General features: G+C 37.0%; 1 protein-coding gene across 3 annotated transcripts in view; it reads right to left on the bottom strand.

Moving 5' to 3' along the window:
• Positions 1–223: 223 nt before the first annotated feature.
• The window catches only part of LOC110372193 (uncharacterized), a 31643-nt gene continuing 20772 nt past the window's right edge, over positions 224–11094 (bottom strand). The window contains exons 2-6 of one of the 3 annotated variants that reach the window (XM_064038679.1): positions 10639–10849; positions 10136–10245; positions 8933–9064; positions 1391–1463; positions 224–1149 (exon numbers count right to left, since the gene is read on the bottom strand). In XM_064038679.1, the coding sequence (XP_063894749.1) occupies positions 1053–1149; positions 1391–1463; positions 8933–9064; positions 10136–10245; positions 10639–10849 (623 nt within the window). In that variant the 3' untranslated portion in view covers positions 224–1052. The remainder of the gene's footprint in view (positions 1150–1390; positions 1464–8932; positions 9065–10135; positions 10246–10638; positions 10850–11094) is intronic. The other 2 variants (XM_064038680.1, XM_064038681.1) reach the window with 2 other exon arrangements.

Here is an 11094-nt window from a genome sequence, read left to right as displayed (position 1 = left end):
TTTTGAAAAGGTTACTTAGGCCTTTGAAAACCGTCATTTTTTTCTGTGTCGATGTTGGATAATTACGAAATATGAATTGTAAAGCAGAAAATATCTGCGTGCCACACATTCAAGGGGCTTTTTGTAACCAAATCGGCTTATTTTCTCACTTGTAAAGACGTCAAACGTACAGAGAAAATGTAATTCTTTTATTACATAATTTCTAAAGTGTCTGGAGTGTCAAATAGCATTAAAATACTGTTTTTGGAAATATTTAAATATAACATTTTGTATCTCGAAATAGTAATCTAAATACGTTTTAAACTTGGATCTTTATAGTACCTACGTTAGATAACAAGACTTAACATTATGGAAATTGGAGATGATAACATTAATTATACTCTGCCTGGCTAAATCTTAACTAGTCACAAGGGATATAAAGGACTCGGCTATCAGACATTAATAGTAAAAGGTCCGATGTAACTGAACATTCCTGAAATACGCGACTCATACTTAGCTAGAAAAATACAGCCACATTTAAATTATCTCTCTGATAAAATGCGAATATTTTTCATTTTTATCAAAGTGACAGTTATGGCTAGTTATGATAAGTTAATTAGAACTGTGAATAAAAGCAAAACTAAAAAATATAACGAACTGTTTCTCAGTATTTTTATTGGATGTGAATTTAAAATTGTTAGCGGGTTCATTGCTCTCAAATGTGTTCAATAGACTACTCTTAGTACTCTTGTCACTAAGGAATGTTCAATTCAAAAGGACCTTAAATTGACTAGATCAGATATCGAAATAACATACGAATCATAACAATATTTCACAGATAGCAGTATTCTTGCAACGCTAAAATAATCTCTGGTATCGATACACCGCTTACATCTAAATAATTAGGTTTCAAATGCGTCAAACTCGGCGGTTTACGCGGGAATACGTGACTCATTTTGATACGGTCGTTGAGTGCGTATTGTGAGTTGCTGATATGTGGGTGAGTGTCCGAGTGTGTGTGTGAGTGAGTGTCGGCGAGTGTGAGTGAGTGGTCGTGTGAGTGAGTGGGTCGTCTACCGGCCGAGTCCGGTCCACAGCAGGCCAGGGTCGTGATGGTTGGCACCCGGGTACCCGCCGTCCGCCTCCACGAGAGATCTGCGGTTGTAAGATCTACGTACAACGATATTTAAAACTTAATTTTAGTAATGCTGATATAAGCGTATGGTGGTAGGAGTAAAATAACAAAATAAATGCAAGATATATAAAGTGACCAATGGAGACATGACCATTTTGCAAAGGTATTTAAATGTGATTGACCAAATATTTCATTGGTTTTCAATTCTTGACTGGAGTGCTGAAGACACGATGCAAAAAGAAAAAAAACCATAAGTAAAATAATACAAATCCCCACCTGATGTTGCCAGTGGGTCTCAGAGGTCGAAGAGCGTACAACTTCCTGATGCCGCTGCCACCGCCACCAGTGTCTAAGAGAAAATACCAACTTTTAAGTAATCATTACATTGTTTTACATATTACAGGCAGTTAAGTAAAATAGACAATTTGCTTAAAACGTAATTGGTAAACCAAGTAGGTACCTTATTAAGCTTATCTTATAAAGGTAAATTTTGGATTATAGGAACTTGGGTGCTTTGATATTTCCCGAATCGATAGCGATCGACAGCAATGTTCTTGCATTGTTTATTGCTTCAAACACTTCAAAACGAATTGTAATTTCCTCCCAGATTCTCAGGAATTATTGAGGAAATTTGAATAGGTGGATCCTTAATGAATCATTCATAGAATTGTGAATTTAAACAGCATCGTACTTTTCACGAGATTTATAAAGCTAAGTAGCATAAAACTTGTCGTTTCCACAATGTTCTAGTTCTCAAAGTGAAACATTTCTCGGAATTTATGTTATTTAAAGTCTTTAGAGAAATACGGCACCTCTGTGAAGGCTCTTATTACTTCAGGGCACAAAAGGTTTGTATGCAACTTGTACAATTGAGACCCTACGTACGACACTCAAAGAAATATGTATTTTCTGTTTCCGGGGTATTGTTCCAGAAATATGACATCGAGGGAAATTTTAAACTTTGCTTAGATATACATAAAACGTTTTATGTGTCGTAAACTTATGACGACAACGTGTACATACCTATGTTTTGTTTGAAAGTTGATATGTTTGAAAAGGGGGTACAAAAAGAGTCATGGAAAAATTGCGCTAATAAAAATCCAGGTACTCGTACATAATGATGCTGATTACATTATACGCGAAAATTTTCACATTTTTATGGGACAAAATATTGTATAATTAATAAGGGCACACCAACATAATTTGACACCAAATTGGGGTCTTCTATCAAATTTTTTCACCGCTTTGTCATTCGAGCTGCTTGTGATAATCTTTCCGGGAGTTTTGATGTTGTTATGGAATTTTGTTTAAGGCCACAAACAAGGGATTTTCATGGAAATTTACGCAATGTTTAATGGGTTTTCTGAAATTTTGGTCTACAGGCGTTGGTGTAGGAAACGTGTTGATAATAGACGCTCAAAGTTCCAACCCTTTGAAATTTTTAATTAGTTGGGCAGAGATAAGTATACTTTTGAAATATGTATGTATTTTAGTATGATCATGAATTTCTTAACATTTAGCAACATTGTGGTTAACACTTTTTAATTATTCCCTTTGGTATGTTCCTATATCAAGCACTAAGCAAACACCAATCTTTACCGTATTTTATAATCCATAAACCAAAAATATCCTACATATTAGACGACAGACAAACACAAGTAAAACTAAAACGTGGGCGTTTACAACGGAAGCCACAATCGCTCAAGATTCGTCCATAAACGAGAAGGTAACTTCCCGTTGCAATTTGATAGCCATCGTTATTGACAGCCGGTATGCCGCCATTTTCCTGCTTCCCCGGTATCTGACGGAGATGCCGTCAGTATCCTCAAGTGATGCTCATTGACATACTAGAGTGATACTCTCAATGGTGACGGATGAGGTCGGAGCTAGCGTTCACTGAATTATGATGTATGGAAGTACTTAAAGTATGAGATTTTATACGTTGGACTTGCGTATGTCGCAAGACAGTACAGTGAATTTAAAGGCTGCATTGAAATTCCTCAGATACGCATTTAAACGCAAATTTAAAAGTTGTTTGGCTGAAGGAGACATGCGGCGTTGACCCCAGATATTATGAAATGCCTGATAGGGATAAAGGCAGAGGAATGATCATACGATAAAGTTATTTTGAGAACATGTTCACTCCTGAAAAATAACAAATGGAAAAGCACCATTTGTATTTCCAAAGCGCAACAAAAATCAAAATTGATTCGCAAAAAGGCAAACGGTGAATTCCCGTGTTAAAGATTGTAATTTACATAAACATAATCTTCTCTATTTTGAAGGACATACACTAACGATTACCAAAGTACCTACATGATTCGAAAAATATTTGAATGTTACGTAAAAAATGTGTCGATTGCAAAATGATTGATGTCCGCGTGTTTCAAAGCTATCAAATGACAATTAGGTTTTGTGTGGCTCTATTATTTTTTTATTTATAAACAATGTATATATAATATTTTGCAAAAATATTGGCTAACGACTATATGTCGTATCGTTAATCATATCATCTGAACAGCTCCTGTTACGTATTCGCAGAAACCTAATCAATTCTGAAAATAAAAATGTGACACTGCTGAGAATTATTTTCGTTTTAACCCCTGACGCGAAAAGAGGCGTGTTATAAGTTTGATCGCTGTGTGTTTGTCTGTGACAACATAGGTCTTATTTTGTTTGAAATTGGTATCTCTTTTGCGTATTAATTGCATCCCAAACGAGCTGAAAAGTTGATACAAAGAAATTGTAGGAGTAACAAGCGCAAGTTACACCATCTTTATACCCAAAAATATCTTACGAATTTCCTATTCACGCCCACCTACCTTGGCTGCAACTTTTCTAATCGCGAAGTTTTTGTATGACGTCAACTTACGGTGACATACTTGTCATGAATATAGGGCGGTATTACGGGAAACGTATGGCCCATTCATATTTAACACGTTGTCTGGGGGCCTGTTCTAGTGAAATGCGTGACACACGATAATGATGTCCATTTGTTTTGTGTCAATAACTACGCAGAATTAAAAGGTTATGTAAACGGTGTAACAAAGAAATTAAAGTGATGGTAAAAACTCAATGAAGTTTTGAATTAGTAAGTCTTGAGTGAATTTTATAACATTAGAGAATTAGCATAAAAAGAGTAGCGAAAGAACTACTCGCTTGCTAATTTTAGATCCTTTTTTTCAGGAGCGTAAATGAAAACATTAGAGCAAAACATGATGTATTTGATAATTTCGGTGTAATGGGTTCGATTCCCGGTTCGGTCGACATTTGTGTGATGAGCATGCTCGTTGATCGTGGTCTGGGTGTTACAATATGTAGGTATTTATAAATATGTATATGTGTAGCTATATGTAGTTTATCCATTGTGTTAGCACCCGTAACACAAGTTAATTAATACTATAGGGCTAACCAACCATGTGTGAAGAGGTGTCCCGACATAAAAAAAAAATGTCCCGACATTAAATAAAAACGTTTATAGACAATAGTAATCATCTCTCCCGGATGCTACTTATACGTTAGAGTAAGTTTCAAGTTGAAAATAGTAAGTCTGATAACAAAGTTTAATTAGTTCGTGCATCTATTCCCGAGAGGAAATCGTATCAGAGAATCTATTAATAAAGTGAGCATTATCGAAAGATTTTTATAGTCTGGTTTATTAGGTATCGAAGTTTTTTCTACCTCGTAGTTTTTTAGTTTTATTTCAAAATAGTTTTACAATGCATGTAATCATGTAACAAAGTCTCGCCAAAAAACTTAATTGCAGAATTGTGTCTATTAGATGTTTTAACTGAACCTTTATTTATTATTTTAACTGAACGTATAAATAAAAACATTACACAAGGGAACAAAATAAGACTTTTTTTTTGTTGCATGAAATTTTATGACTTTTGTTAACTAATTCGAGGTCGCTGATTTCAAATCTACCCACATTTTTTTTCTAACAGCTTTAGTTTTTGAGATACAGCTATTGACCGTATTTTCGAACTAGTTACACTTAAATTTCATAAAACAGAGCATTTTATTTAAAAAGTATATAACGTTTACTATTTCTATGCTGCAAAATAATTGTAAAAATGATACTAACTATTTCTGTAATGTTTGAATGTGGTGAATATACATTTAAAGATTGTAAACTATGCGTGTCGGAGTTCTTGAAACGGGTGTACTTTGAGTTCTTTGGATTTTCTTTGGACACTTGCGACAGGTACCTACTGGGTGTCTAAAATGGTATGTAAAACATGCGTTGAGTCTTTAAGGTTATGGAAAAATAAGAAAAGACCCCATTTCAAGTAACAAACACATATGATCTGGCGAGAACCCTCGAATCATTAGTTTTTCGGCGTGGTTGATATGAACGGTATTTAAAAAAAAAATAACGGTCCAAATGGATGTACCCTAACTTGTTATCTACTACTTTACCTTAATAAAGGTGCTTTGCACATCAAACTTGGGCTCATGAAACAATTAGTAAAAGCTCTGAACAAAAATGCTCAATACATATCTAAAAAGTCCCATAATTTGAGTATAGAGAAACTAAAAGACGAAATTTCTGATGGTCCACAAATAAGGTGGTTGATGTAAGTGTAAGTTTCATAATTACATGACCGATATCGAAAAAAATGCCCGAAACGAATTCGTTTGGATTGCACAAAATTTTCTATCAAACAAAAATCATGAAAGCTTATTCAAATCACTTTGAACAGATGTTGTCGGCTTGGTTGTAATATGAGCATCAAGGTTAGGGCTTTCAAATACCGGATTTTTTCAATTCCGGTATCAATACCGGTATTAAAAATTTCAATACCGTGATCACGTGATCACGGTATTGTCGGTCATGCTAATATTGCAATATTCCAGATAGCTCCTTTATGCGTCTTCGAAGTGCTTTTGCAAGATTTTGACTTAAGTCATTGCTTGCAAGCTTGACCATCTAACTTCGTCAACATAAATTTTAGCGCAATATCCGCTTTTAGTAAATTGGCATCCCGTTTTCAAATTTTAATACAGTTACTTTGACTACAGAAAGGCTGTTGTAAATATTTTTTAATATTGTCAAATCGAATTCGTCTAATTTGAAATCGGGGTTTAATTTTAGATCGAATAAAACTTTTAAAACACAATCCTTTAGTTTAAAAAGCGTCCAATCATAGCCAGCCAGCGTCAATCATCAGGCACTATGACTAAAAATGAGATTGACTTCATCATGACGAACAAGAAGCACATAGTCAGAGACGTCTCCTTGATCAATAGGTTTAATACCGGTAGCGATCACCGACTTGTCCGAGGCTCTCTGAATATCAACTTCAAGGCCGAACGTTTTCGTCTGATGAAGGCTAGGCTCCGACCAACACTGCTCCAAACCATTTCAGGATCTGAAACTTTCCAGTCAAATTTGCCGCCGTGGAAACCACAACAGACGTTGGAAACGACACCAGAACCACGAATATGTGGTTCAGATCCTCAGGGAGGAAGGGTCGATATTCTGTAACAAGCAGCGTAAGGGCAAGAAATCAAAGCTTTCGGAAGAGACATTAGGGCTTATGAAGAAACGACGCGAAAACCCGCCTGTCACTTCGTCAGCTAAGCGGGCTCTAAACCAAGAGATCAACAAGCACGTACGACACGACCTACGGTGCTCCAATACTCTTGACATTGAAAGAGCAATTGAGCTGAATCGGGGTCAAAGGTGTTCGTACAATCTCTTGGAAGAAGTCACTTGACGAAGCTGACCACAACAAGTGGAGAAGTCATTTCTTCGGTGCCGGCAGTCCTTTCGGAAGTTGAAAATTTCTATGGCCGGTTATACGCATCGCATGCATCTCGACCTGATCCCGGAAATGAGGATTCTAGAGCTACTGGGGAGCTCCAGAAGCTTTAACGCCGTCCTGTTTGAAGGAGAACTCCAGAGGCGTGGAGTAGGAGTGTTGTCGTCCTGTTCTTCAAAAAGGGAGACAAAACCCTGCTGAAGAACTATCGACTCATTTCCCTCCTAAGCCACGTATATAAGCTGTTCTCAAGAGTGATCACGAACCGACTTGCGCGAATACTCGACGAATTCCAACCACCGGAGCAGGCTGGGTTTCGGAGCGGATACGGCACCATATACCACATCCACACAGTGCGGCAGATTACACAGAAGACCGAAGAGTATAATCAGCCCCTGTGTCTAGCATTTGTGGACTATGAGAAGGCCTTTGACTCGATTGATATATGGTCTGTTCTGTCTGGACTCCCTGCAGCGTTGCCAAGTAGATTGGCGGAAAAAGGCTCGGAGGATGATGATGACATCTTACGAGTACGTAGTTATTTATCTTATTTAATACAACTTCCTGCTACTTATTACAACAAACCACAATAATTAAAATTATAAAAAGATTGTAATACCGTAATCACGGTATTGGCTCGTCAATACCGGTATTGAAAAAAGACCAAAATATATCCGTGATCACGGTATTACGGGATCCCGTAATACCGGTATTGAAAGCCCTAATCAAGGTATACTTCCTCCTTAGCCATTTCGACCTTTTCGAAAATCTATGTGATCTCAGTTAAAAACAAGGCGAACGGTTCCATCAAGATATTCGGACTATGGAAAAGCGGTCCCAGGGTCATTGGAATGCCAACATGATGGCGAACTACTGTTGCAGCATTAAAGACAGTCCTAGTGAACAGAATCAAGCTAGAAAATCTTATAAAAGAAAGTTTTTTGATGCTTAATTGTTGTTCTTCTGCTGTTTGTTAATAAAATTGTGTTTTTCTTGAAAATCACGTTTTGTTGATATCTCGAAAACTAAAGCTGATACAGAAATTCCGACTTCAGATCTTCAATTAGCAGCCCAAAAATATACAATATTAGTCGTAATATTTCATGCAACAAAAATCTTGTTCCCTTGTGTTATCAGCCTTACTTAAAAACTTAAATTAAATAATAAGTAATACTTAACGGCTGTTTAAGAAAATTCTTACTTATAAACGTTGATTAAGCATGTCTTAACTAACATTTAATCACGACTTAAGACTTTAAGTAGTGATAAGATATTTTTATAAGTAAGGGGGTATGACATTTATTTGACTACAATTTAGCAAAGTTTTTTAAACCTTAACCTTTTGGAACTAGAACGAATTAAACTGAATTTAGTACAGTCATTGAATTAAGATTCCTGCACGTGTTTTGCGTAACATCCCAAAAACACTACTTATATGCAGTACAAAGTTTAATTAGCTAGGCTAGCACTGCACTTTACCTGCATCCCGTGAGAGTGCATTGTGCACTATCTACTACACGAGTTACTGCGAAACTTTGCTTTTTTATTAAAATAAATATGAATAGAACGTTTTTGTATGTTCCCTTGTTAGATTAGATATGTCTGCCTGTGGTGGAATAAAAGTTAAATGAGATTTTTTTAAAGATAGATATATATGGAATTGTATTAGTGAGTTTTTATTGGTTAATGTTGAATGATAGTGCGTAGGATGTGTTTGAAGGCGTAGTTAGTTAGTGGAAAGCCACCAAGCTAATTCTCAATACTCTACGGTTCTAGGAATTATTCGTGATAATTACTTTAGGAAAGTTAAATCCCCATTGTTCTTTTCAACTTAGGTATTCCCACGATATTATTGCCATATGTAAGTACGAGAAAACTTTTTAATCACCTAATAATTAAACACCACTTTCCAAAGGAAATAACCGATGCGATTTTCCTAATTATTCTAAACTTAAATTGACCTAACTTTAACATTTACCATTTCGCACTTCTCTCCAATATTCAAGAACATTTTTCCCTCCTATAAAACTGTATAGAAATTAGAACTTACTAGAAGCCGGTGCTGGTACCACAGATGGAGGGTCCTGGAACAGCGTGGAGCGCTCCTGGGGCGACAGGGAGACCAGCGTCTCCAGGTTGTCACGCAGCGAGTCGAAGAATGAGCCCATGTCGTTTAGCACTCCTGGAATGTCGTGTGTGTATTGGTAAAGTGGTATTTAGCTGAATTAATTGGATATACAATCAGCACACTGAATAACATTTAATGCGTAGGAAAAACATATAAGGGAGTTACTGCCAAACGTAAGGGCCAAAGCACTTGGAGGGATTAGTACCAATTGTGATAAAATTTGAAGATATTTTCATTACGTACTGCTGTTTCGAAATATAATTTAACCTAAATAGGTAAAGGGACAACGATAAAATTGAGATAGCAAACAGTCTGCGCACTGTTTAATGCTATTCATATTTCTGTAGGAATTTGTAACGTAAGGTGCTCGAAACCGAAAAGCTATTAGGTTTGTCTTTATTAACATAGTTCTGCCACAGACTATTCAATAGATACTGTTCTACTAGGTTTAACAAGTTAATTAGCAAAGTAAATTCATGTCAGCACCTATATTTTTTTATTACTTTGTAGTAAAATAAGCTTTTATATGAGAGCATCATAATATGTAGATTGTGTTTAGCGGAATTTAGCTTAACCGGGGTGTGGTGGATACTTTGGTAGGTACCTATTTCATAAAAAAGTGACAGTCATGATTCCAGTTCACTGTTCCACTAAACACAATCTAGAACGTAGAGTTATTTTTACGTAGAATTATTTACATCAATAGCACAATTCTCGACTTGATGATGTGGTATTTAATCGTAAGGACCCATCTGACCTAATGAATGAGTCTGATATCGAGAAATATTCAGATGCATTAATGCCACCTTATTGTTTATTTTATTTCAACACATTATTCATTTAAATGGTAGTTACTTCAGAAAGACCCATCTAATATGCCAAGCTCTGACTTTCGACAGTTCCAGCGTGTTCACACTAGCAGATTTTCCACTCGACTTTCCACGTGATGCCGCCTTTACGACCGAGCCATGTCGTTCGGAAAATCCGCCAAGTTGAAAAGGCTGTTAGACAACACAAGCATTTTGAACGCTTCGAACATTAAGCTGTCTCCAGTACCACCGACAAGCTGTAGGAGTGACAGATACACAACATCGACGGTATATAGCGGTGCGACCGGCTGCTTACCGACGCCGACATACGGCGTGACTGCCTTACCGAGCGCCGGCGTCGGCTGCCGTCTCCGGCGCCCCGAGTTCAGCGCTGTCGCCACCGCTGACCGCTTCTCTGAGCCGCCCCTGCAAGTTACAAGGAGTTAGGACTTCATAATTATCAGCTTCACAAACATACATAGGTAGCTACCTACGGCTTTATACTTGTGCCTGCGCCTTTTAGAATACTTTAGTTATCATAATGAAAGGAATTGCAGTCTAGATAATGGTAGGGGTCAAAATATTGGCATACATGGTGGATGCGACTGATAGTTAGCTAGTAGTAAGTATAAAGTAATAACTACTCTTTGTTACAAGTTTTCTTAGAGAAAACACTTGTAGATAATTTACTTAAGATGGTGCTGAAGGAGATCACTTGAGATGTAGATAATTGCAAGGAGTTTACTTAGTCATAAATGAATCATAAGAATCTGTCACTTAACAAGGATACCCATCCTTAGGGGACTATGAAAAACTTACCTAATTTCATCATCAAGATAGTTCCTATCGTCAGTCACTTGTATCGGTGGGAGGCGCGGTCCTACACCAGTGTTGCCCAAATCCATGTCGATGCGAGGTGCCCTATCCCAGCGGTTGTGAGGACCTAGGCCGATCCATGGCTTGTCAGCCAGCAGGCGGAGCAGGTCCAGACTTTGACCTCTGCTGTCCCTCAGCTGGGCCTCGCTGGCACCTGTAGAAAGGAATTTCAGTTAAAGTTTTAGAGAAGATCCTGATCAAAAGTTGTTAGTCAATCAGTGGGTATACTAAGTTGAAGCAGAGATTCTGAATTAAAAGTCAGAAGTGAAATTCTGATTGAATTGATAAAAAAAAACTCCAAAAGATAACATTATAGACAGGTAGATAGGAGGGAGATATTTATTTCAAAGTGACATTTCGTAATGAAATTGTAACTCATTACTTTTCCGTCAGTATCCC

Source organism: Helicoverpa armigera, chromosome 16, assembly GCF_030705265.1.
Source record: "Helicoverpa armigera isolate CAAS_96S chromosome 16, ASM3070526v1, whole genome shotgun sequence".
Classification (NCBI taxonomy): domain Eukaryota; kingdom Metazoa; phylum Arthropoda; class Insecta; order Lepidoptera; family Noctuidae; genus Helicoverpa; species Helicoverpa armigera.
The sequence above is the reverse complement of the archived record's forward strand: the minus strand, read 5'-3'. Positions and strand labels throughout refer to the sequence as shown.